Source organism: Serinus canaria, chromosome 9 (genome assembly GCF_022539315.1).
Source record: "Serinus canaria isolate serCan28SL12 chromosome 9, serCan2020, whole genome shotgun sequence".
Taxonomy (NCBI): Eukaryota; Metazoa; Chordata; class Aves; order Passeriformes; family Fringillidae; genus Serinus; species Serinus canaria.
The window spans coordinates 18,259,742-18,286,970 of NC_066323.1; the positions used below are offsets into that span (position 1 = coordinate 18,259,742).

Here is a 27,229-nt window from a genome sequence, read left to right on the forward strand (position 1 = left end):
ACTAAAGCAGCCCGTCAGGGACATGAATATCAAATTGCTGTTAGATTAATTTGGTGCTGCTGACAGAGAAATGCCAGATACTGTAAGTTCTCCTAACAACAAGCGGAAGTTTTATAACTGACCTTAGTCATGTAAGTCTGGTTTCCTTGGTAGCTAATGTGCCTCGGTGTCTTGCTGCTGACTCCGGATGTCCTTGGATGACCGTCCTGTGCTTCAGTGACCCTGCCAGGGCTGAAGGGAGACTCGGTACTTCCCTGCATCGCCAGCATGAGAAAACTTGCCAGCGCCGTGCCTTCCTGAGGCCCTCATGCGGGTGTTGCTCTGGAAGTACACACTGGTGCTGCTGGGCTCCGGGAGCCCTGTGTTCACTCCCGTCCCATCCCATCGGCCTGTTTGTCTTTGCAAATGTCACTGCAGCCAGCTCTGAAGCACCGGGCTTCCTGCTCAACAGGCTCTGGGCTCGGGACTGAGAAAGCAGCGCCACCTTTTTACAAGGAGCTTTTCAGATTTGTGCGACTTCTGGGTTTTTTTTTGAAGGGGGGTTGTTTTCGTTGTTGTTTCTGGGGGTGTTGTTTGGCTTTGTTTGTTTTTAATGGTGGGGTTTTTTGTTTTGGATATTTGGTTTTTTTTAAGATAAGCATAACCCATCCCCTGAGAAGTACTAATTGGATATCTTGGTTCTTGAAAGAACAGATTCTTCTGATTCTTGGTTTGACCAAATTACAGTCATCTTTATGATTGGTGTTTGTGCAGCATGTGAATTTCTGAATGATGGGAAATCTCTCCTGTGACTCCACAAGCAACAAGTCATGAACTTGTCAGGCTTCATTGCTGTTGTGCATACTTTTTTAATGGATTTTCCATGTACCAAGAAAATTTAAGGCAGCTATTTTTTGTCTCATTTTCCTTCACAATCGCTTGTTTCCCCTCTTCTGTTTGTAGGACATTGACCTCTTTTTATGGAGAAGGAAAGTAATTTTCACAGTGGCACTCAGTGACATGTTGCAGGACTCCATGTGATGGTTACTTTGCGTTGTGTTCTTTTAATTGAGACAGCAGGTGAGTTTTCCTGTAAGGAGCTGATTTCCTTACCATTTGAGACATAGTGACAGCAGTAGAAGAAGAAGGCATTACATGATTTTCTGAGATATTATTGTTAAAAATCCTTGGCTAAAGTGATTAGCAAGGTTATGCTAGATACTCAACTGTCCCATCCTGGTAATTCTTCATGGCCAAGAAGAGGAAGGTAAAAAGAGAGATGCCTTATTCAAATTCTGTAAGCCATGCTGTGTTTTAGCTGTCTGCTCTCTTCAGTCTGCTTGGCTGCTCACTACTGCTGCACTGACATCCTCTGCTCAATTCTTTTTGTGCTGGGGCAACTTCACTTCAGTGTAAACTTGAAGTTCTTGCAGTGGTAAATCCCAGGTTGAATCATGATGATGCAGAGTGGCCTTGATACTCACATCTATTTCCTGCATCAGTTAGTGAGGATAAATGCACTGTTCTTAATAGAATATCTATGTAAAGGAAATCTAGATGTAATTTCTTCTCAGCAAGTTTCCCAGGACAGAGGGTGGATGTAAATGTTGCTGGACTTCATAAATCCTCTCTGAAGGCTGAGGTGAGACTGATGGTAGAGAGGAGTGGAGGCTGGTACTGCTGGGTGCCCTCCTTCCTGGCACCATCCAGGAAACACAGCTGGGCTCGTGGCTGCAGGGATAAAGGGCTCCATGCTGGCAGAGGATGGATGGATGGATGGATGGCATCAGTCCATCTGAGCTATGTCAATGTGGCATACACCTTGAGGCTAGTGAAGGTGCAGGCCACCCATGTTGTCCTGGGAATTTTAAGTATTTATTAAGTCAGAATAGATCCTTTTTTCTGTGATGAAGGCATTGGTTAAATCTGCCCACTGTACACTTACCCTGTTTTTGAAATCAAAACTTTCTGTAAAGTTTCTATGTTATGGCTAAATATTTGCCTATAATTCTGAAAGCTGATGTTGTTGGACTGACTGAAAATCAACCAGCGCTGGGTTGAAACTTGCCAGACCAGACAGCTCCCTCACCCACTGTATTTTTAATGGGGTTGTGTACATGTTGGTGAATCTGTGTCATTCTGCAGCACACACAGCCCTTGGGGGTGATTCCAGGCTGTCTTTGCGACGTGCTCTCTTAGCTGACACAGGTTGTGCTGGAGGATAAGATGTTAATGCATCACATGCTTCCTGGGAGAGCACTTCATGTCTTCTGATTTCTTTAATTTAGCTCAGGTTGTTTGTGGGGGTTGGTTGTTTGCTTTTGCTTTTTTGCCTTAAGAATGTGTGTGTGCATCACTACCCCTTGTGCTGGGCTGTGTACTGCCCATGTACTGGAGAGTGCTGCTCCAGAAGGGCTGGAGGCAGCTTCATGGGTAACCAACTTTGCCAAAGAACAGCAGATGTGTTCTTTAGGTACAGTGTTCAAGCTGCTGTTGCTTGAATCCAGCAGTGTAGTGTACTTGACCTGTGCTCCCTCAAGAGTTAAAGTATCTGAAATGGTGGATGCTGTCTGAATCCTGCTTCCAGGTGACCTTTGCAATGATGTCAGGAAATGCCTTTTCCTCAGCTGCTTGTACAGCTCTACAGCCCACAGCCATTTAGATTGGATGGTGATAAAGTTAAAAGTTAGTTTTGGTTTGGTTTTTTGTGTTTGGAAAGCAGGATACTCAGCAGCATTCACAGCCCATCAGGGAAAAATCCTTGCCCTGAAGAGATTTAACAGGGCTCCAGTGGCCTCGGTGGAGCATGGAAAAATGCATAAAGGAGACCTAGAAAATGTGGGTTATGTTTTTGGTAGCAGTCGTGGTTAAGAGAGATCAGTGCTCACAGCGTGCCAGGACTTTGGACTAAGAACTGCCATTTGACTGGCAGTAATTGATTAACAGTTGATGGCTCTAATTTGGCTGCCTCTGCTCTATTAATGACTGGCCCATCAAGAGTGCTGGGCAGAGCTCACCTCTTTCCTTCCTTCTGCTCCTTTTCCACCAGAAATGGAGTAGTGTCAGGTACTAGCCTGTTGAAATGCACATATGTGTACGTTTGTATTTTTTGGGGGGGGGAGTGTGTCTTTTTTAAGTGGATGTCACCTTTGCCTCAGAGCCCAGTGTGATGCAGCATTTTATTTCTGTAGCAATTGAAATGCCGAAATTTTACATAATTTGCTGTGGTTTGGCCATAGCAAAGAAGCATGTGAGGAGAATTTATATCTATTTCCATCCTTAGTAAAAGGTGAGGTGCCTGGACTTACACATGGGTGCTCTGAAAATCTGTTCATGCTGAAGTCATTTGAACTTAGACCAATGCTGAGCAATATTCTGTATAATTTTTTGCTTCCCTGTGCTTATTTTCTGTATCTTTGAATTGAACATTGTGGGGTAATCCTGCTCATGAGTAGTGTCAGATGACAAGTTTTATTGTGTTGCATTGCAGAGTGTGGTGACTTAGCAACTTTATCTTTGAGGATTTGTCAGAGGCTGAAGGGACAAGTAAGCTTTGGTGTGCAGCAGTGTAGGAAATCTATTTTGGAGCTGATTGCGGGCTATTTCTTTCAGAGCTGTACAGCAGACTCTTTAGATAAGTTTGCTTTCTTGATTTAAATATGTATTTTCAAAAAAAATTTTCTGGTTGTGCATTTCTATTGCTGAAGTCTGCTGTGCACTTGTCTGCAGGTTGTGCCTTTCTGCAGTAGCAACCCCTAAGGAAAATTTTGCCAAGAGATTTTGAGAAAGAGAAAAGATTGGTTGTATTTACAGTGTCTCATCAGAAGAATGAGGATTTGCTTCCTGCAGGAATGGATCCATGGCCCTGGCTGCAGGAGCTCATCCTGCAAAGCCTCCCCTTGCTGGGGTAGGGAGCTGCTGAGGGAATTCCCTGCCGAGGGGCTGGAATTTCTGCTTTGTCCCGAGGCAGCAGAGGCACTGCTGACAGCTGACTTGGCTGTTCTGTTCCTTCAGCAGTTTTTCTGCTTGGCACCTGAATATGGCCCAGCTCTTCATGAGAGGGGGAAGCCAGGCCAGTACCTGGAGACTGTTCAGGCTCCATCTACACCTCACAGCAGCAGCCTCATGTAGCCTTTGTTGAAAAGAGTTTCTTGAATGTTCAAAAATCAACATATTTAGAGTTGCTTTTTAAAGGAGTATTAATCATGCAAGAGCACTTGTATAGCTTTAGGCATGGAAAAAGGTGTGATTTCTCAAATCTGATGAAAGGTTTACATACTTAATTTAATTTTAACTGCTTCTCCTCTATCTCTTCTTCAAATGAATGCAGAAACAAATTACCTCCAGCAGAAGGATACCTTTTTTCATTAGATATTGGGGGTCATAATTTTATAATAGAGCCACATTGCACAAAGTATTTACATTAGTGCTACATTTCATACTGAGAATGTGCTGTCCATGGAAATCCCTACGTGGTGGTTGTAGGCATAGTTATGAGCTGTGTGTTGGTTCTTTGTTTTTCTGTAAGAATATTCTAAACAATAGTTTTGCTCTGGAAGAATGAAAATGGCTTGGAAAAAAGTTGGCTGTTGTCTTTGAACACTGAACTAATTCTCAAAAATGTCTGGCTTATTTCCTAATTAAACCATTTCATGATAGAAGCCACATAAAGTTAAGCAATGAATTCACAGTATTCTCAACAAAGACTGTATTACTTAACATGTGAGAAAATGCCATGAGAGTCAAATCTAAGTGTATAGCCAAATAAATAGTTGGTTAAGTGGTAAAGGGAATTTTGAGCTTTAAGTACTTTCTGAGTTACTAGTGAAATTATAAACAATTTCTTGTTTTGAGAATGACTTTCAGGTAGCTTGGACACATTCAGTAATCTGGTGGCCAGTACTGGTAACTGGTACTTTTGAAACTTTGTTTTCCCAATGTTTTAGACTCCATTTCCAGAATAAGCTCTGCTGTCATTTGCCTTTGACAACAGAATCATTGCAGTGTTGTGAAGTGAATGGTTGCTTTAAAATAAAGTTTACATGTTAATTTGTTTGTACTTGTATTCCTTGCTCAATGATGTCACTGTATAAAATTTTGTAGTGTGTCCTGTATTTTACTCCATTTATGTGAATTGTTGGCTAAAGTTATAAATAATCCCAAAATCCAGTGTAGCTGACCTGGGGATTTAAGAATTAAAATTGAAACCTGGTCCTTATGGTGCTGTTTGTGTGGTATTTTCTGGCTGAGACACTTTCTTGAGTTAAAAAAAAAAAAAGGCCATTAAAATGAAAATTTACTGCTTCATTTGTTTGATTATCTTGAAAGTTAATCCTAATTTAACATGTAAAAAGGTGTACTTGTAGATACTTCAAATTTGTGCAATATCTGTGCATGGGGAATAAAGTATCTGTTCCTCATGGCTTATCACTAGTCTGCTGGATTTAAATTGAGGAGCTGAGAGTGTAATAGGAGCACATGCTGAACTCTTTCAGAGACATAGGGTATTTTGAGGCTCCAGCTAGTTCACCTGGGCAGGGCCATTACTCTGCCTAGGAAAGGAGCAGCAGTGGTGCTAAACCTGAGAATAATAAATTAAATTCTGACCTTTGGTATTTTTATCCCATGTTTGAGCAAAGTCTCTGTTTATGGAGCACATTTTGGGAGTTTGACCCTGCGAGGATGTTCAGGTTCCTTGTCATCTTGCTTTCAAAAATTATGATGCAACATAAAGAAATCAAAATACTGTTTTCCTTGTTGTTGAAAACTGTTGTCAAGCGTGTCAGAGATGACAGAAGTTGTTTGAACTGAAGATGGTAGTACATCAAAGTCTACAAAATACAGAAACATTGCCATCCCATCCTCATTTTACTGTGTTGCTGCATATTAGTGTAACTTGTGGTTTGTTCCAGCACCTAACTATCCCTGCACTTTAGCACCATCAGCCTCTGATGCTGTTAACATCTGGGTAACACTTGCTGTGATATTCTCACTTCTAAGTGTACTGGTCATTCACTAAATATTTATAGAGTCCTTTGGTTTTGATGTTGCAAGATAAAAAGGGTGGGTTTTCTATCATCTTTTGTATTCAAAGGCAAATAATACATTGAAGCTGGTGATTACTTAAAATATTATCACATCAAGAAGTTCCTTTGTACTTGGGTCATTGCTGATGTAACTGTTTCTAGGAGTCTAGCAAACCTTGCAGAGTTCACTGCTAGCTTGTTTAGACTGAGATGTGTTGCAAGTGCAATGATCATCTACCAAAGATGTGAGAATGTGCTCAGGAAGGATTTGTTACAACATGTGCGGTATCCTATCCTTTGAGTTAAATAGAACAAGATGTATTAAACAAGCATGAGCATGAGACCTGGCATATGTCCTTGTTCTTTTTAATTTTTTTTTGCCTTCTTATTAGTGTTGTTTGAAACCAAGTGTGTGGGTGGAGAGAAGGAAGAGAGAGAGGCTCACCTGTGAGATCTCTTGGTATCAATGTACTGAAGTGTGGACAGGGAAAGAGAGGAACATTCAACAGCAGTTTCTGAAGGTGATGGAGAAAAAAGTGATTAATTTGTCAAAGGGACTAAGGCTAAGTATTTGTCAGGATTTAAAAAATGAAAGAGGGAATGAAAGTAGACCTTCCAGGCGGGGTGCCCAAAGGGAGCCATCAGGAATTGCTGCAAGGTCCTCCTCCTGTGGTGCTCCAACTGCTGTTGGAGTCAGCAGTGACGTGGTATCAGAACTTCCCTCACCTCAGTGAGCTGCAGTGGGATGGGAGGAGGTGCATGAGGCTGCAGCCTTGAGTTTGTGTCTAGGGATACAGTGGGTTTTCAGTTTATAATAATTGGGTTTTTTTCAGTAAGTCACCTTCAGCATTGATAATTTGCTTGCATTTCCTGCGCTTAGACCCAGTAACCAGAATCAATAGTTTGTTTTCACTTGAATACACCTCTGTCTAGCAATGGTGAATAATAGTGCAAGGGAAGAAAAAATCCATATGTTTTAGTTCGTGACAGTTTGACTGCTGGAAAAAGACACCAAAGGGAAATTCAGAGTGAAATGTCTCAACACTCTGGGGACGTGAGAGTGACTGATGAGCTTGCTTTTACTGCTTTACTCCATCCACATCCTGCTAATAGAGGACATGGCAGCAGGAAGTCTTTGGGAATGCAAAAGCTAACCCCCTCCCTTCACTCCCTTTATTTTTAGATTTTGTTTTCGCTGTGGTAAAATCTTAGGAACCTGGGTGAGCAGTGCCCAGGGTTAGATAGGAATGTGACTCAGTGGTGCCTGGTGTGCAGTCACTGAGGGCAAGAGCAGGAACTGTTTCTCTCACCCTGCAGATGGATGCTGGGGATATAATTCCAGTGTGTGTAGTTCTGACATCATGTTTTCTTCTGCACATGGATGAAGACAGTGAATTGATGCAGAACTGTTTTTCTTTTAACTATTGGAAGACGTGGAAAACCCATTGGCTAAACCTAGCATCTAAATTTAGACATCTGAATTAGCAATGCAGGAAGCAGTAGTGTAGCAAACAGCTCAGTTCCTCTGGAGCACTGCTGGCTGGCAGGATAGAAAATCTGGGCACTTAACAGATGCAGGCATCTCTTTACATCTCCTGGGAAAAATGTGTGTGGGATGCTTCCTCTGGATAATCCTTAAGCCAAGGCTAAACTGGCAGTTTAACTTTCGTCAGAATTCCCAGTGAATGGGTTTTCACAAGGGATTTTTTTACTTGTAGTTTTTTTTTTTTTTTTTTTTGGTCTGAATATTTGCTTACAGTGGGGTTTGCTTCCACAGCTGTTCTGCATTTGGTTTCTGTAGTGGTAAGGAATGTGGTGTGCTGCAATCAAAGCTGAGTCTAACAGTCTATTGTAGAAATAGGATTGTAAGGAAAAATTCAAGCAGTTACTTTATTACAGCAGAGATATGTGGGTTGATGGTCTTGGTAGAATTCAGTTCAGTCTCATGGTACAAGAAGAAATTTCATTACATGTAATAATTAGCTTTTGAAATAAAAAGGATTATCTTTCATTTTAATCACCCTGCCTTAATAGCAGGGAAGAAAAGCCATTTTATTAGAGTGCCAACTCTGTTCTCTGTGTTTTCTAAAATGACATTTTAATTGAATTTTATATTTATGGGACTGATACTTAAAACTTGTCATTCTTGTGGATTCTTACCTGTTCCCCCTGTATATTAACCAGCTGTATTTTTAAAGACTGTATGCTTCTGTCCTGCTCTCTTGCCAAAAAAATTTCCACAAACAGTTCCTTGTGAAGAGAATTATTACTTACATTGGTCATTTTTAACATGGAACTCTTTAATACTCAGCCACATTTCTCTTGTTAACACAAAGCATTGTATATATATGCTTCATATCCAGTATGTGAATAGCTTGTAAGTAAATTACAAAAGTAGGCTTAAATTCATTAGTACTTAGCAAAACTAATGGATTGTGATCAGTGTAATGGCTGATGATAGATTGTGCTGTGCCAGCAGGGAACTGGCTCCCAGAAGAAGTTACACCAGCTCAGGAATGACTAGAGACTGGCTGGTGAACATGTTCTTCTCCAGATGCTTTTTTAATTCCTTCAATTAACTTGATTAAGCAGCTTAGCTTAAGTAAGCAGAATTTGTGACTTGGAAGTTCTCCCATGTAGTATTTTCCTGCTGCCTTAGGAATTAATTCCTTTAGTGCTGTGTCTGTGTAAGGTAGGCAGCTGTGGTCGCTGCTGTCTCACAGACACAGGATGGTGTGTGCTTAGTATGAGGGGCACACACAGGGGTGGTGTTTCCCCTCTCTGCACTTGGTTCTTGGCAGAAGTCATAAATCACAGTGCTTTCTGCACAGTGCAATTGAATGGAGCCTGACTACCTTATTTTTTTATTGGTGCTGGAAGTTCCCTCCTGCTTAGATCACTCTGAATCCTCCATCAGGAGAGAGTGGAACAGTCTCTTCTCTGTGCCCTGTGGTTCCCAAGCAAGGGAATTGTATTTCCTAATTGTACCACCAGTGTCCCTCCTAGGTAACCCAGTGCATTCTCTTTTCTTCCCAATGATTTATCTTCACAGCATGTGTCATTAGGGAATAGGGAAAAGGCTGTTAAACAGGGAGTCAGATGGTAGCAGAGAGTTCTTGTCCATCTGTCTGCTTTCCTTGCAGACATCCCCTCCCTTTCCAGCAAGGATGGTGGTTATGATACAGTATCCTACATTTTTCAGAGCACAGAAAAGTGGCGTCAGCTGGAACCAATTTCTATCCTACAGATCCTCGTGGTACTGGGGGAACCCACCCACCCACCACTAACTACTGCAGCACCAGCAGTACTGACTGCTCAGTATTGTGGCAGCCTGGAGCTCTGCGAGGCTCAGCTCTTGTGTTTACAGCTACTGGCTCAACAAATTATTTTCCAAATTGTAAATCATTCCTTCTGGTCCCGGCCTGCAGTTTTTTTGTATAAATATAAGTTATTTCTGCAGTATCAGAAGTTGCAGCGTCTTACACAGATTGTCACTAAATCCATGCAGTAATTTCAGAAATTTAGATCTGTGTTTACAGGTGGGTTTTTTTTTTTTTCCTTAGGAGAATTTTAGAGAGGAGCTTGACACTACATAGACTTTTTCAGCTCCCCTTGATTATGCTGTGTTAATAAGATGATAATGTACTCTGATAATTGCTCATGAGTCTGCTACCTAATGAAAGGTGAGGGTTGAGTGTGCTTCCATATGCTCATCTTTCTTGCAGTGCTAGGTGGGGAGGTGAATATCTGAAAAGGATGCTAAAAAATGGGTAAAATTTTAAGCCAAATGTGGCTTTCCAGTATTAAGGAAACTGACAATGGGATATAGAGGAAAAGGGAAGGGGAAGGGTTGAAAAGGAGAGGGAAACTAGAAAGACTGGGATTGTACAAAAAGCTGTTAGCCATAGATGTGATGAAGATTATATGTGGGGCAATAGAAAATACTTTTGTTTTCCATTTCTTCCTTCACTGTGGAGAAAGTCTTCTGTTCATGAGAGTGATTCTTCAGGTGGTTAGAAGTGTTAATAGACTTCTGAGTTTTAAAGCTCCATTAAACTTTCATACTGTGTAAATTATTTTCTTCAAACTTGCCTCTATTTTTGATCTCTTGACTGTGAATTGTGACAGGAGTTCATGCTACATATGAAAATGCACAACTCCTCTGGATCCCATGATTCTTGTAGCAATTTCTGTGTCCACACAGCACTTCAGGGAACAGTTTATCTGTTCAAAGAATGGCTGGAATTTAAACCCCCTCAGATTTCCAGTATCCTTAGATATTTTTTTCCTTAACCTCTTGGCCAAAAAACTTGCTTTCCTCCTCTGAAACTATTTGTAGTGTTTGTGCAGTATCCCACATGGTTTTATATTCAACAGTGGTGTGGTTTGTACACGTCTTGCAAGTCTTTTGCAGCAGTAAATGATTGTTTGAGAAATGCAAGCTTGCATTTAGGCTCAAGTGAACATCTTGGTTAGTTCAAATGATTCTGGAAGGATCTTTGTATAAATCTACTTCATTTTATGCTACTTGTGCTAATCTTGAGGATGTGGTAAACAAAAACAAGTTTAGCTCTGATAAAGTAGACATAAAGAATAATTTTATCAGTATTTGTTCAGGAATGCAGGCAGTACTCTGAGTGTGCTACAGTTTTTATAACTCAGTGGGAAGATGACTTATTTTCCTGGAGGTAGTCCTTTACTTTTAAAGATATTTCTAAATATTACTTTTATTCTTTATCATGCTGGAAATCAACATGATCTGTATATCCCAATACAATCTAGGGTTTTGTTTTTCCAGAATTAAAAACTCAGAGCACTTTGCTTTCAGTGTATTCCACCTGTTGCTGAAGCTTAACTTGTAATTACTGATGTGCTTTCTCTTTGCCTAAAGTACTGCTGATCCAAATTTAGACTGAACACATTTTTCTCCAGGGCAGAGCAGGTCCCTTCCTGAGTTATTGGAGAATCAGAGTCTGGCAGATTTAGATCACGTCTGGAAGATTTTCTGCAATCATATCAAATATGGAGGGGTTGTACAGAGATTAATTGGAATATGCTATATTTTTATTTTTAATATAGCTTTTGCAAGGCTTCCAACACACAATGTTACTTATTTTATTTCAGCAGCTGTACACCTAAAGTACTAGTATATTTTTATTCACATCACAACTTACATTCTGGTGCAGTATCCTTCCAAATAACTTTTCAATGTTTTTTTTCTCCCTTTTCATCCAACACATTAAAGAAGAAAATCTAGTTAGTAATTAATTGTTACAAATAAAATACTGCTCAAATGAAAATTCCCTTCAGAAAACCGCTTAGTAGAGGAAACTAGAGTTTTTGAGAGTTATTTTGAGAAATACAGGCCTTGTGTTTGAGCTTATAGATCACAGTTTGTGTTGAGAGTTGCCCTGTAAGCAGGCACAAAGCTGATTTATTTTTATCCATACCTCTATTAGGAAGTATAGTGTGGGCTTTTTAAAGTTCTTTCCTGTGGTCAGAAATACTTGGAATTGTTGGCACTTGCAGCATGAATTTCTTTGAGAGTGTACATTGTGAGGTCAGTAATAGAGAGATGTAAATGCTACTCCAAGTAGCAACTTCTTCTACCTTGGCTTTTCTTAGTTGGAGGCCCTCTCTGATTTTAACACTGCCAAGTCTGATATGGTTTTTCTCCATAGAACAGTATTGATTTGAAAAGGCAGCCTTTCTGCTTAATCTGGCTCTAGGACAATGAAAGAGCCAGAAAGAAAATCACATTCCACACAGCCAGCAGGGCTTCACTGAGGGCAAATTTAGTGGCCTTCTATGGTGAGATTATGGCATTGGTGGATCAGGGAAAAGCAATGGATATAATCTACCTGGATTTATGCAAAGCATCTAACACTGTCCCACAGGACATCTTTGTTTCTAAACTGGAGAGACATGGATTTGATGAAAGAATCACTTGGGGGATAAGGAGCTGGCCAGAACAGGGGGCCCAGAGATTTTTATGGATGCCCCATCCCAGGAAGTGTTCAAGGCCAGGTTGGATGGGGCTTTGAACAACCTGGTCTAAGGACAGGTGTCCCTAACCATGGCAGAGAGGTTGGAACTAAAAATCACAGAATATCCTCAGTTGGGGGGGACCCAACAGGATCATTAAGCCAACTCCTGGCCCTGCACAGGACACTCCAAGAGTCATACCATGTGTCTGAGAGCATTGACCGAACACTTCTTGAACAGGCTTGGTGCTGTCACCTTCCCTGAGGAGCCTGTTCAGTGCCCAAACACCCTCTGGGTGAAAAAGGTTTTCCTGATATCCAAACTGAACCTCCCCTTACTCAGCTTTGTGCTATTAACCCAAGTCCTAATGATCTTTAAAGTCCCTTCCAAACCAAACCATTCTGTGATTCACCACTGAGACCCATTCTGGGTTCTCACCAAGGTGTCCTTTGTGTCTGCAGGAGTCAGATTTTTGACATGGGGACATAACTGTCTGTGAATCTTTAACTCCTTAAAGCCCTGTGCCTTTTCCCTGCCTCTCCTGCATTGCCAAGTGCCCTGTTTCCTAAAAATAAATAAAAGCAGACACAAAAATATTACTTGGTAAAATGAAAAAGCTTTTATAAGCATGAGGAAAATCAATTTTGTTGCTTAGAGCTTAGGCAGTTTGTTTCTATGATATTACTTTATCCTTTATCTCCACTTGTCTGTGCAATTGTTCTCTGCTGACAGATGGGCTTTAGTAGTGGCTGGTGTTTGAAACAGATGAAATTCATTGCGGTTGCTTAAATAATGTTGGGGTTTTGCAAAAACATTTATTTGTTCAACAGGAAGTTGTTTTGTTGTTTTGTCTTTTTGTCAGCACTCCAAAGAAACTTGATTCGTTGCCTCACCTGGGAAATACAGATTATGTGCAATCCGATTTTGTCATGATGTTTCCTTAACATATGTGAAGTGTATTTACTTAATTTCTGTTGTTTAGAAGAAGGAACTAAGGGACTGATGAAGCATTGCTTCCTGGTTTTGTGTCTTGTGGCTGACTTGACATGAAATCTTCAGGACACTTTGCCTGCAGTTACAGCTTTGATGTGAGCTCCTTCTCATCTGGGTTTCTTGGCAAGATGTGGCCTGGCAGCCCAGCCTGGTGTTCCATGTGCTCACTTCCAGGATGTCTGTCCTGTCCTGCAGGAACAGTTATTCCTGAGCCTGCTGCTGCCCTGTCAGAGTTGGCTGAGAGAGGCTATTGACTGAAGTAGCTGAGGGGGAAGGACTGGGAGGGATGCAGATGGTGTGATTGTGTAAGTCTATTTTCCTATTAAACGAAAGAATATGCTTTTGTTCAGCATCAAACTTGTTCTCATGCATTCATCTCCTGCATGTTTGTGCAAGAACAATGGCTGGGTTCCCTCCAGCCTTGCCCTCCCGCTCTCACTCTGCAGCCCTGACTGGGGGAATGGGCCTGACCCCATCTGCAATTGTGTCCACCCGTGGTTTGTCCAAGACAGCCTTTTTGGGGCATCTCTTCTACATCAGTCTGTGCAGTTTACAAGGGGAAGAATATCTTCAGCTCTTGTCTGCTGTGTTTGGCCAGAGGCATGGTCTCTTTGTGTCACTGGACTTCTGCAGCACTGCTGGAAGTATGAATGATATCCAGGTGACATCAGGAACTGCTTCTGATGGGCTACTTCAGCTGAGCACATCTCACAGGTGCTGTCTGTAACTGCTTCAGTCCAAATGGGAATTACATAAAGTAAGACTTGGATGCAAAAGAAGATGACAGAAGTATCTTGGCCATTCCAGAAGCATTGCAACTTTTAAGCTGGTGGTGAATGTCTTTTTATAAAAGATACTGAGACACAGCCCTAGAATTATCCACTGCAAAGTGTACAGACAGGCACTGTGAGAGTGAAGCCATTTCTTGTGGAGTCTGGCAAATCTGCAGTAGACTTGTGATGTTGACCCCCACAGAACTGCTACTAGTGAGTGTTCCTCCTTAGCCCCATCCTTACCATGGTACTGGTAAAAACCAGCTGCAGGCCAAGGTTCCCTTATGATTTACAAAGCCTTGCCAAGCTTGGAAAACATTGACACAAGACTGAAGCTTGAGCTGAAGGGCCACATTTTCACTGCAGTGTGATGTTACAGTTTCTGCAGTTGCAGTAAGGTTCTGGTGAACCATTCTGTCAAGGCAGAGGAGCTCTCATCTGTCTGCCTGTCACTTCCTACCATCTGCAGGCCTTCCCTCAGTCTGCTCAGGGATCATCTCTGGCACGTTCCCTGGGATTTGCAACTGGCTAGACTGAGGAATGATGCTTTCCAGGAGTATTTCTCTCGTTTATGGCTTTTTAACTTATTTCATTTTAAAGGCCAACTGGCTCCACTGTGCATTACAGCAAAAGGAACTGCAGTAAAAGAAAGGCAGTGGAAATGTATTCAGCCACATTTTGAGGCTGTCACTTAATGGATGTTCTGATTTTGAAACTGAAGCTGTATGGCTATTGATCCTCTACAAAGCTGTAGAGGTAATATGTAAAATGAATTGTCTAAAAAGAAAAGGGTTAGGCTGATGAAATGTTGTAATGACCGGTGAGAAATTGCAATATCAAAATTTAATTATTCCTTGGGTTTTAAATCTCGTGTGTGTGACAACTATTGGTATTACTTACTTGGTGAAGCATGTTGAGTAGAAATATAAAATGGCAAAGGATCCTGTAAAATGTAAAGTGGAGCTGAAAGCGTAGTTTTCAATTTAGTGTAAAGCATTTTTCGTGTGTTAATATGCTCTTTTGATACAACCCTGACACTTGAATATTAAAAATGGTCACATCAGCTGTTTGGGAAAAACAGGAAGGTATTTGCAGTGACAGAAGGGTGGAAGATGAATGATTTTCAAGAGAGAGGAAGATGTAGGCAGAAGCTCATGCCTGTGCTGAATTCAGACATGAAGTTTAGCTGTGCCCCTTAGGGCAGCTTGAAGTGACTGTGGAAATTTGCTCCATGGTTTGGACTGCTGCCTACAGGAATGGTTCTGCCTTTGAGATTTGAATTTTTTTTCTCTCTCTTTCCTTTTGCCAGAGCAAGTATTTACATAACTGTCTGGTATTCTAGATCAGAGAGCTTATTCACCTGAAAGTAACCTGGCAAAATAAAACACTACATTTTACGCACTTTAGTTTTCTGAGGCAGTCCCATTTCAAGGCCATTTGAATGCAGGTGGCTGAAGACAAAAGGGAGGAATGACTAGGAAGGGGTGGTAGAAAGGATGTAGCAGCTTGAACATCTGTACCCTTATGGTATTTGTGGTATCGCATGGGTATTCCTGTTATATACCCTGGAAAGAAAAGTGCTGTTTCCTTTCAGGAACTTAAGAACTGAAATAGCTCTAGTTTTAAAAGTACTTGCATAGTAAAAAAAGTAGTTTTTGTTGCATTGTGTTACTATATTTGTTTTTCAAATTGTATTGCTATATTCTGAGAAGTGATTACACAGAAAAACTGTTTACAGACTTGAAGTATTTTCAGTTCATGTTTCTTCAGAATAGAAATGTCTTCATCTAAAACCAACTTTCAGCATGAAAAGGGAGAATTACAGAAACACATGCAGAGAGAGGAAGGCATAAAACCAACCCAAAACCTCAAGTCAGCTCTGTTCCAAAATACAGTAGATGGAAGTATTTAAAAATATACATTCCACTGTATTCATTGCTATTCAGGATTCTTTCTGCATTCTTCATCATATGACTAAACTGCTTCTAAGTCAGATGGTACAGATGGTATGGTATTTCAGATTATTCTAATTCCAAGCAGCTAAATGCACAGTCCTTTTTAATAACAAGCTTATCCCGATTTTTGAAACAATGACATTTTTGTAACATTACAAAGCAAGTTACTCTTTACGGAGGAATGTCCTTGGGATTTTCAGGATTTGCATTCCTTTCAGGAATCGAATAAGTCATGATTTACTGCTGCATTGTTCATCCCACATATTAAATGTCACTTGCTAAGTGTGCATGCAGCATCAAATTTTCTCTGTAGCACAGGATAGCTTGGAATAGCCCAGCATTTTTGTCTGGTTGCATTGTTATTGCATATTCCCAGTTTGACCAAGGAAGCCAGCACTGTTGATTTATTGCCCATTCTGAACAATGTTGGATACCAGGATCTATAGTTGAATCCAGGCTACCCAGTCTCTTTAAGTGCCAGAAATGTGCTTAATTCATTGTCACCCTCAAACAGTGTTGTCATGGTTATGTAGCTGTTTGCACACTGCGAGCAAAGCTGATAGACACCGGGCCTTGTGCCTTCACATTGTCTGGCTGGGGGTAAAAGTCCTTGTCCTTGAACATATATAAACCCCTTTCATTGATCTGCCCAGCATAGCACATCGTGTGTTTTCTTCTTTCTGTTCCTTCTGTAGGGACTTTGGGATTGGTGTTACATTCAGAGTGTTCATACACTGTGTCTGTTCTGTTCAGGCATCTGGGGAAGGAGCAGTTCTGGTGCCCACAGAGGAGTGGCCTTGGTTCAGTGCTGCCTCTTTTGGCATTCAGGAGTTCTTGCTGGCCGGTGACAAAGCCCACGTTGGCAGGGGAGGTGGCACTGAGGTCTGGCTGCAGGAGGAAAAAAATGAATGAGGGCCAATGGCAGAGTGAGAAGTGCTCTGTAGACATTGGCAATGCTGTTGGATAGAGGCATCTCCTTACCTGCTTTTTCTGATGGGCACTTTGACTAGTCAGTGTCATTAGCAGGGACTCACCTGCTGCTCACTCTTTGGGTAAGTGTTATTTTAGGAGGATTAACCTGAGTCCTAGTGTGGTCCTAATGTAGTTTTGAATTGTATTTCTGTCCTGTCATTTCTTATGCATTTTTGTCAAGCTTCCTGCATGTCTAGTTTGTGATCCAGAGGGAAACAGAACTATGAATGCTGAAAGCTGACTTTGCTGAAAGCATGTTTCGTTTATCAGTTATGTTCTACTGATGCCAGCATACCAAGCTTAAGAAATGCACCCTATTTAATTACAGCAAAGTGATGTCCCATCAAGGCTTTATGCAGTAAGTGTAATTTGTGGTTTTATTGTGAATGATTTCCCTAAATATTTTAGCAGTCTGAATGAAGATACTGCTAAGTGACATTGATAGGCTTTTCCTGTTTGGAGTTGTATTGTTCCTGTACAGTGCATTTACTCTAATCATTGTAGCCTGACAAAGCTCAGCATGAGTGGAAAACTGTGGGACAGAAATTATTTAGGCTGCAAAAAACAGCAGTCTTCTCACACTGGGATAAGTGGTGAATTTAGTGTTAGTCACTAAACCAGTGTAATGGAGAGGTCATATATTAAGGCAGTTTGAAATAGTTTGTTTTTTAACTCCTGTAGTGGTTTGAAATTATGGGAAGAGCAGAGATTTGGGAAAACCTTCAAAGCAAAGCTATACAGTGAAAATTTATGTTCTTTCTATTTCTGAATATTTATGTATCTGGTGAGAAGATTTAGGCAAGGAAATCTAAGTTTCTCTACTTAGGTGTAAGATTGCAAAAAGAGCAGTTGAATGACACTGTGCTTTGACAAGTTTCTGACTCAGGCGATGGTAAGAAGGTTTTACAACCAAATATTTCTGTAAGTGGGTTGAACGCTAGTAAGTCTGACATGAATAATCTGTTGTCCCTAACCCACAGCTTTTGGTAATGCTGTGTAGTGTATTGATCCCATGCTGCAGACAGGAAGCAGGTCTGGGGTACCTTTGCCAGATGAATTGTTTGTCATTCCCCTTGCCTCCATGGGAGTGTGCATGGCTTTCCCCCAGCTGCTGGTGTGAGGAGAAGCTGCCTGCAGATCTCCATGGTAGTGGGGCAAGAGCGACTTTCCTGAGCACCACTTGTGTGCTGCAGGTGTGTGACCTGTGGAAGTAGGGAGGATTTTGTTGGTGAAGACAGGCTGAGCCTTGGTGAGCTGGGTCCCTCCAGCAGCAGCTGCTGATAGCGGAGGGCACAGCGGTGCTTCCCTGCTGTGCTGTGCCTCAGCTGGGTCTCTGCCATCTGCTTGGTGAAAAAGGACAGGACACAGGCAAGGCCATGGATGATCTGGCTTTTGAGACACGTGGCTCCTGCAAGCACCCAAGGGGACTGTTGTGAGCTGCCAGGAGGACTTTATGGATGAGTTGCTCCCCGTGGAGCTCTCATTGCTGCTGCCTGGGTTGGGAGGCAAGACTGCTTCTCACATAAAGTCTTCATGTCAGCTACTACTCAGCTCCAGCAACCAGAGCTGCCTAACTAAGATTTTTCCACTGTTGTTCCATATTATGTCCGTGCAAAGCTATTTGGCAAAATATTTAATTATCTAATTAATTTTTGTGGTAACATTCATGTGTGAGGAAAGACTTAATATTGTAAGATACAGTTTCAAATTAAAGTACTTACTGAGGGCATCCCAGAGTGCAGGCACAGTTGTGTATATATCAAGGTACTCATAATGATGCATTTTACTCCTCTGAATTACTGTTCTATCTATTAGCAGCCTATTTATGTTACAGTTTGGGGCACATGAGGAAGAATGTCTGTGGCTTGCCAAGTGAGTCAATTCAGTGTTTATAATTTCTTGGTGATTTGCCAGGCAAACATCTGTGCCAAGTTTAGTTTCTCATGTGATCAGGAAGTGATACAGCAGGATGCACTGAGGACTTCCCCGGCTGTCTCCCCTCAGCACCCTGACAGGAATGTAGCAATTGTCTTGTGCTTTAAAGTAGAAATTTTCAAAGGCATGTAGAGCTAAATCTCAAATAGATGTCACTGACGTTCCCTTTGAAAGTCTGACGTTCTCCCTTTTCATTTCCTTTCAAGCTCAAATAATCACTTTATAAAAGGCATTACCCAATCCCTGAGCATGTATCCTCCTATGAAAGTTTGCTTACAACATTTACTCCTGTTGCTTCCCTGTGTGTTTATTAGTGTCACTATTTAATTTCTCCTGGGATTATAGGTGTGGAATGAAGTACTGAACTTGCTTTGCTGGGCCAGATTGGCATCATAGCTTTGAAACAACCCATGAGTGCTTGTGCACTATTGGAAATGGGAAGCATCAGCTTAAATGTAATTGCTGTTTAAAGTTTTGGATTCCTCTTACATGGTTTGGAAAGGAATAAGGGGGATCATTCAAGTTGACCTCACGTGGAGAGCTCCTGTGAATTGTGAGTCTTCATGCAAATGTGATATGAGGGGCTTTGATACTTACATATATTGTTTAATTTTCAGACATTAAAAGTAGCTGCAATGAGCTGGTTCTTTTACACTGATGTGTGTGCATATGCTCTTGTGGGAACTAGCCACCAGAAAATATTTTCCTGTAATAACTTAACTGTGATGTTGTTTTGAAAAATCGCCTTTGTACTTCTTTTTTTCTGTTTTTTTAAAGAAGACTAGATGTGGTTTAATGTCTGTATTTCATACATGCAGAAAATACTTTACGTGTTATTTGCCATTGGAAATAATGAGAGGACTTCATTAACTTCTCAAACTTGGTTGAATGGTAAATTTTATAGGTTTTTTTTTTCTTAAAATTCTTTTTATTCCCTTTTTTTGTGCATACATGTTTCTTAGCTTCTTTCAGAAATTATCTTTGGAATGGGACTGTGTGTTTGGAGTAGAAGTTCTTTAAATGGAAGTACACAGGCTTGACTTACCAAGTGAAATATTGCAGGATGGTTTTTTGCAAGAATATTTCTGCCCATCTGCTGTTTGGTGTTTTATGACAAGCAACTGTCACTTGGGCTCTTCATCCTCTTGAGAGTGTGGAGATTTTTTGCTTCTTGAAGCATGTCATCACTCTGTCAATAAATAAACAGAGTGAGTCTACTCTGCTATATTTGAGCATTCCTGGATTTGGCACTGATTTTGCTAGAGGACAGAAGTATGTCTGCTGCTGCAGAAACTCTGTTTGATCCCATGTCAATCATGTATTTGAGTTCATAGGACTTTGTCTTCATTTCTACTCCTCTAGTACTTTTAGAGGTTCTTGATTTATCTCTAAATTCCACCTGATCTCTGAAATGTGAACAAATCTAACTTATCCAGGCTGCAGAGGAGCTTTTCCTGGTGCTTTTTTCTGTGTTCATCTGTGGAAACAGAGAAATAAGACATTTCAAAATCATGTATTCCCCATAATGTGTCTTACTGTGTTCTGGGTCAGGTGAATACTGACATACAGGAACTGTGGATTAGCCTGCTGTCCATTAGCATTAGGAGCATCCCCTGTTGCAGTAGCTGCCTGTTAGAAATGTCTGCCAAAGAACTGAAACAGCCATTCTTCATTTGTCCTTCCATGGCTCCTTTTCCTACTGCCTTCCTTTTTTTTTTTATTTTAGCTCCTTTTTATTAAAAAAGCCAAAAAGAACCAATAACAAAAAAACCTCAAATTCTTGATGAATTTTTGATGTTTTTCTCCTTTTATTTAATGTCAGGGTAAATTAAAAAGAAACATTTAAATTTTGCTGCCATTTGCTGCTGGCTGCATTTGTTTTAATAAGGGCAGAGAAGCTGAAGTCTCTGTCACCAGGGTCCAGGACAGAGCATGTCTGGAAATAAAAGATTCTGACCTAGTGTGTGAGACTGAACCAAAAGCACAAGTGAAAGTGAAGCTACCACAGCACATCAAGTTTGTCAGTGTTGTTGGGGAACAGCATCTGCCTGCTTTGGGCCTGCTGTGAACTTGGCCAGACAAAATAGGTGGAAGGGCAGAAGGTGAGGAATGTCTGCATCCTATCATGAATTGGAGGAAATGACTGTCTGCGCACTGTGCGCTGGTGGGCTCCGCATCCTGCTGGCAGCCTGGCTAGCACTGCAGGACACTGCACGAGGAGGAGTGAGTTTAGCTCTGGTGTTTAAAATAGCTCCTAGGGATGAGAAGAAGCGCTTCAAAAGTATGCTGTGGGTTTCCTATTGGCTTTCTTAAACTAACTGGAAACTTTCTGCTTTCTTTCAGGAGCATTTTTTTACTCTGAAAACATTGCTGCTAAAAAACTCCAAACAGAAGGAGTAAATCCACTCAGCTTGTCAGGTCGCTGGCTCAGTGTAACGGTGCTTTCATGAGGTGACGTTGGGCCAAAGTCAACTTTTCTTTCTCCTTTGTAAACCTGCAGCCAAGCAATGGGCCAGAAAATCTCAGGGAGCATAAAGTCTGTGGATGTGAGGGAGCCCCCTTATAGACCCGTGAAACGAGAGCTGAGAGGCCCAGATTTCTGCAAGCCTGCGCGCCTGGACATGCTATTGGATATGCCCCCTGCCAAGCTGGAGGTCCAGTACAAACACGCTTGGAATAACGAAGATCGCTCATTAAATATATTTGTAAAGGAGGACGATAAACTGACTTTTCACAGGCACCCGGTGGCCCAGAGCACAGATTGCATCCGGGGCAAGGTGGGCTACACGCGGGGCCTGCACGTGTGGCAGATCCACTGGCCTACGAGGCAGCGGGGGACTCACGCCGTGGTGGGCGTCTCCACGGCCGAGGCGCCGCTGCACTCGGTGGGATACACATCCTTGGTTGGTAGCAACAATGAATCCTGGGGCTGGGATCTGGGGCGCAACAAACTCTACCACAACTGTAAAAACCAGCCCGGGGTCACGTACCCCGTCTTTTTGGAGCCAGATGAGTCTTTTGTACTCCCAGACTCCTTACTGGTGGTTTTGGATATGGATGAAGGGACGCTTAGCTTCATGGTCGATGGACAGTATCTTGGAGTGGCCTTCAGAGGACTAAAAGGGAAAAAACTCTACCCCATAGTCAGTGCAGTTTGGGGGCACTGTGAAATTACAATGAGATACATCAATGGACTTGACCGTAAGTGTTACCACATTTTTTTGTTCCCCTCTTGATTTTTCTCATATATGGGTTTCTCTTTCTCCTTCTGCTGTGGACGGTATGCTGGGGGGAGCAGACTGTTCAGCTGTGAGGAGACTGCACCCCATATGTACTGCCCACAGTGAATGTATCTCTGTGTCTTGTAACGATGCTATGGATTGTGTCAAAATACCCTCCTTTTTGACAGGCAGAGTGGAAAGAATTCTATGTCCAAAGAAACTGAACAGGCTGAGAAGAAGATATTGAGAAACTTCCTGGGTATATTTAACAGTAAAACTCTTGTTTACTGGAGGATATGTTTTAAATCTGTGGTTTCCAAATAGGATTTGTGGATCCTGTAAAAATTTCCTGTAGTAGTGGAAACTCTTGCTTGGTGTGCATAAACATACTTGAAGGCTGGCCAGACAACTTTCTTTCTGTAGTTGCCTTCTCAGGACCCTCAGAAGCAGCTGTGAATCCCCAAGAATCTGGAAACTCGGGTCAAATACTGCTTTCAGCAGTTTTTCTGAAAGAGGGCTGTGTTCTGTAGTTCATTTCAGAAGGTAGTCTCTCTGGATATTGTCCAGAAATCCAGGTTTTTGGGTAAGCATGAGCTATTTCTGATCTAACAGGGTAATATCTAATGAAATTGTTAGATAACCAGGAGAAGCATGTTGCTGCTGTGACCCCCAAGCAGTGGCTCAGCAGAAGGTGAGTGGCAGAAGTAGTGGGTCCTGTCCAGTTCTCCATGCACAGGAATGTGTGGGCTCAGCCAGGTCTGTGCCCAGTTCACACACAGGAGCATGTACTGCCTCAGAACTCCCTGAACTCAGCCAGCTTGCAGGCAGGGTGAGCAGGCTACTGGCACATAAAAACACAAGTCAAAGTTTCTCTTTGGATGATCTTTAGTCCATCTATTCCTTCACTGTAGCTAAATTCAAAGAATATATACTTGGAATAATACTCCTGTTTCCTTTGGGGATGTCACTAGAGATGTTAAAAGCAGGGATCTGTTGCATGGCAGGGCTCAGCAGCTGCTGACAGAGCCCAGGGAGCCTTGGCTGGTGAGGGCCAGATCCTGCAAGAAGGGATGCTACTCACTGTCAGCTTCTCAGCTGCTGGAAGCTGGGGAATAAAAGAATGGACAAGATAGCAAGTGGAACTTGATTTTTGTTTAAAACTGTATTATTTGAGGTGTAGTAGAAGCTACAAATAAATATATAGGAAAAAAACAGATGACTGGGCAACATTTTCATGTTATTTTGGGCTCTTTGAATGGAACTTGGTCTTTCAAGAAGGCAGTAAGAGCAAGTGTTCAACACCTGCTTTTTAATTAGTAATTTCTAAAAGAATTTACTATCCTCTTCCATTAGGATGTAGTGGTCTAAAATTTTTCTGTCAAAAATTAATTCTCTGCTCATTAACCTTATATCTGACATACCAAGTAGAAACAAAATTAAATAGTTTGACCCTGCTTAAGATTACCTTTTCTAAACATCTGTAATAAGCTCTGGGGGGAAGACTTTTTATCCATAGAAGCCCTGCAGGTTTTACAGCTGGATGCTAAATGGCAGCTTCCCAAGTGCTTTCATACAGGGGAATATCCAAGGATCTTAAATATTTTGCAATTACTCAGTCATTGCAGAATGATGTGCTGACAGTCTTTTTCTTGGGTTGTGGGGGAGAGAGACTTTTGCAAACTGGGTATTTGTTTGTGAAAGCAGTTTTTATAATACTGTGAATATCTGCCAAACTAAGCAAAGTACAGCTCAGCTTGGTCCATCATGTCCACACAAGGAATTGTTCTGCATTCCTTTTGTAGCTTTCACAGGGCTGCTCAAGGGAGCTCTAGGAAGATGAAAACACAGGAGGAGGATGTGAATGAGTTTGGTAGAAATTATAAAATAAAAGGGATTAAGTGGAGAAGGATAGCTGTGGTCTGTGAGATGGCAGAGAGAAAAATTCCCATCTGGTTTCTCGTGGGATAATTTTGCTGGAATAGGCAGGGCAGCCTCCTAAACTATTCCTGAGAAAGTCAAAGTCTCTATTATTTTTAAACACATGAACCCATAGATAAAAGTTAACTTGTGAACCAAACCTTTATGTAGGCCTGAGTGTTAATCTGATCATGTGAAGAGGAAGTTTAAAGCCACTTTGCTGTGGGGCTGTTTGACATCCTGGAATAACATCATTTGTTATCACATATTCACTGATCCATTACTGTCCTGAAACAAAAACAGCATTCAAGAAACCAAATGAGCTTGTTTAGCTGGTGCTCCAGAGCAAACACTGTCTTTTTTCCTCTAAGGGTGTTTCTACCCAGGCAGCCCTTGTGCAACAGTGCAAGTTTGGCTGTGGCCCTCTCCATGTTTGCTCTCATTGCACTTTTGGTTGCAGGTTTTTATAATTGCTTGTTCTTGTGAAAATCAGAGCAGGTATTGAAAGAACAGTTGTGTTCACAAATTTAAATACATTTGAAACATATATGTATGTGGAGAGTTGTTACTGTTTGATTCCTGTCTAACATTACCAGTTAGCTCTTCTTTTTCCCCTTCTTTTTCCTCCCCTAATCTTTTTTCCCCCTCTTCCCTGGAAATATTTCCTACTCCTGAGTGCAGCTTTTGATAGATCTGGCCATAGTAACTTAGCTGGTTTTGAAGCTGCTGTCAAACAGTGCCTGGTAACTTTCTATTCAGTGACTGATTGCTGCCGTTCAGAATGCAAACCACAGCTTGGGATGGTTGTTTGTGTGGAGTCCTGCAGGGCAAACGGAGACCTCCACGGCAGGGATTTCGAATGTTTTCAATACTTGCTGCTTAAATTGAAGACCTCTGAATACTTTAAAGGCCCCTGTATTTCAGTTGCTTGGCAAAGAGTGAAAGGCTGGCAGGAATGGAAGAGTGAAAGGCTCAGATGATGGCTTTCATGCAGCTGCAATGAACTTAAGCATACGTCACAGATGCTGAAGAGTTCCAGTGTGTTAATTACTGCAGAGATGGCAGATTCACAGGAGGATAAGGCTGCAGGTCAAAGATCAAGGACCTGTGTGCCCTCTGGACTCTAGATATTGCTCCTAGAATAATGCTGTAATTAAAATCAGTTGCACTTCTGCCAGCTGCATCTGATACCCACAGTATTCTGTTCCAGAAACTACCCTGAACATCACATGATGATGATCTGTGACTTTACACAAGACATTTTCTCCCTTTTTTTTATTTTGAGAAACTTGGAGTTGCAATTGTTTTTAGGATTTGGGAGGAAAGGCAGAGGGATAGGACGGAGAGTGCTCGTAAGAAGTACATTGAGTTTTACCCAGCACAAACTCCTTTGATCAAATGCTATCAGTACCTACCACACTGATGTTTGCCCAGTTCCTAAGCTGGACAGAAGACAGAATTTTACATCAGCCTTCTGACTTACTGCCTATTGCAATAATTAGAAGCCTCAAATAACATAAAAGCAGTAAATGTTACTTTTCAGATCAGGACATGTGTTTGTTTACAAAAAGCTGGTGTATTTATATCTGGTGTCTGATGAGGAATCCTGGAGACTGTTTATAGAACAGAGAAATAGCAAAACACTTCTGTGTAAATGTACATTGCAGATCATGACTGATCCATTAGTGTTTAAACAAAGCTTTTTGAGGACAATCAATATAACAATGCTGTGATGGGAAACTTGGTCATTGAGTAGGTGAACTGAACTCATTGCAGTTCTTGCACTGAGTTCTTGCACTAAACCTCCCACAGTCCTTACTCAATTCTGAAAATAATTGTTGAGCTCAGGAAGCTGGAAGCATTTGTCTCAGAAGAGAAGACTTTACTTAGCAGTATAATTTATGGAAAACATTTGTCTGTACCTACTTGCATCCCTTCTTGCAGGATCTGGCCCTCACCAGCCAAGGCTCCCTGGGCACTGTCAACCCATGCAACAGATCCCTGCTTTTAACATCTCTAGTTGCATCCCCAAAGGAAACAGGAGTATTATTCCAAGTATATATTCTTTGAATTTAGCATGAAGGAATAGATGGACTAAAGATCATCCAAAGAGAAACTTTGACTTGTGTTTTTGTGTGCCAGTAGCCTGCTCACTCTGCCTGCAAGCTGGCTGAGTTCAGGGAGTTCTGAGGCAGTACATGCTCCTGTGTGTGATTGGGCCCAGGAACAGTAGATGATATTCCTGCATCCTGGGTTACCTGGGGAGAGGGTGATGATCCCTGTGGCTTCTGCCTCTCCTGGCTGCTGGGGCACTTTCAGCTCCAGGGAGGAGCTGGGGGTTGTTCTGTATGGAGAGAGGAGGGGGCTCAGTGCACATCCTCTCTGCTTGCTGATACAGCTGCAGGAGTTCTGGCTTGTGGGGTCTGTTTACTCCTTTTGCTCTCAGCTGTGCAAAGATCACGGTGCACCCCCTGAAACTCTTTCAGAATTGAGGCTCTGTGTGTTTAGCATTTTGAATTAAAGGTGATGCTTCTAAGCTAAAAGACCAATTTTGGAGCTATGCACAACTTCTTTGCCACTATTCTCAGTTTATTTTAATTCACGTTGGTCTGTGTCTAACATAACACAATTGCTAGTTATAAACACACACTGTTCTCCTTGGGGGCGTTTTTGCCATAAAGAAATCTAAGTCAAAATTGTGACATTATTAACTGCCAGGAGAAATCCATAATCTCTCATCAGACTCTGGGTTTCCCCCCTAATGGGTTTCAATTAAAATTTCTTATTGGATTTGGGTTTTTTGTTTATCTAAACTTGTTTTATGCTATTTATGTAATACAAGACTCTGGAGGCTGCAATGAAAATAACATACCCTGAAAATCCAGTATTGCTAAACCTTAGAAAGGATTTTCCCTACAGACATGCAGTCAGAGGATGAAGGAGCAGCAATTATGAGTGAAGCACAGCCAATGCTGTGAAGAAGCAATCTTTAACTTTTGAGATAATTTAACAGGAAACAGCATTTTCAGTGCCTGCTTCAGGAGTCAGCTATTGTTAGGGGGGTTTTGTCTTCTTCTAAATGCATTCCCCTTCCCTGGATTAAGTGAATTGTTTTGTCCTTTAATCCTAATTTGTTGACACTTCCTAATTAATTCTCAGCCTTTTCCCAGCAGGTTGAAACCACTGTATTGTCACTAGAATATGCCACTCAGCTAAGTGGCTTTTCACCCCAGCCACCCCCTGCCCCTTCTTGGTGGTCTCTGCATTACATCTCTCTCCCAGATATTCTTAATTTATTCAGTCCCCATTTCTTTCTTTCCTTCCCCAGCTGAGTTTCTCTTCTGTTGCCACACTAAGCAATAATAAATTCTTACCTACCGTGTTGGTTTTTTTTGTCCTTGTCCCCATCTTCAGGTAGTGCATTTTTGTTACTGATAACTGTAGAAGATGAAGTGCAGTGTCACTCTTCCAGA

General features: G+C 41.6%; 1 protein-coding gene across 4 annotated transcripts in view; it reads left to right on the forward strand.

Annotated features, from left to right (window-relative positions):
- The window catches only part of SPSB4 (splA/ryanodine receptor domain and SOCS box containing 4), an 83,300-nt gene that overhangs the window by 6,097 nt on the left and 49,974 nt on the right, over positions 1 to 27,229 (forward strand). For 3 of the 4 annotated variants that reach the window (XM_018913077.3, XM_018913076.3, XM_009089234.4), the window contains exon 2: positions 20,962 to 21,819. In XM_018913077.3, the coding sequence (XP_018768622.1) occupies positions 21,126 to 21,819 (694 nt within the window). In that variant the 5' untranslated portion in view covers positions 20,962 to 21,125. Of the gene's footprint in view, positions 1 to 942; positions 1,060 to 20,961; positions 21,820 to 27,229 lie in introns of all 4 variants that reach the window. The other variant, XM_030227402.2, reaches the window with a different exon arrangement.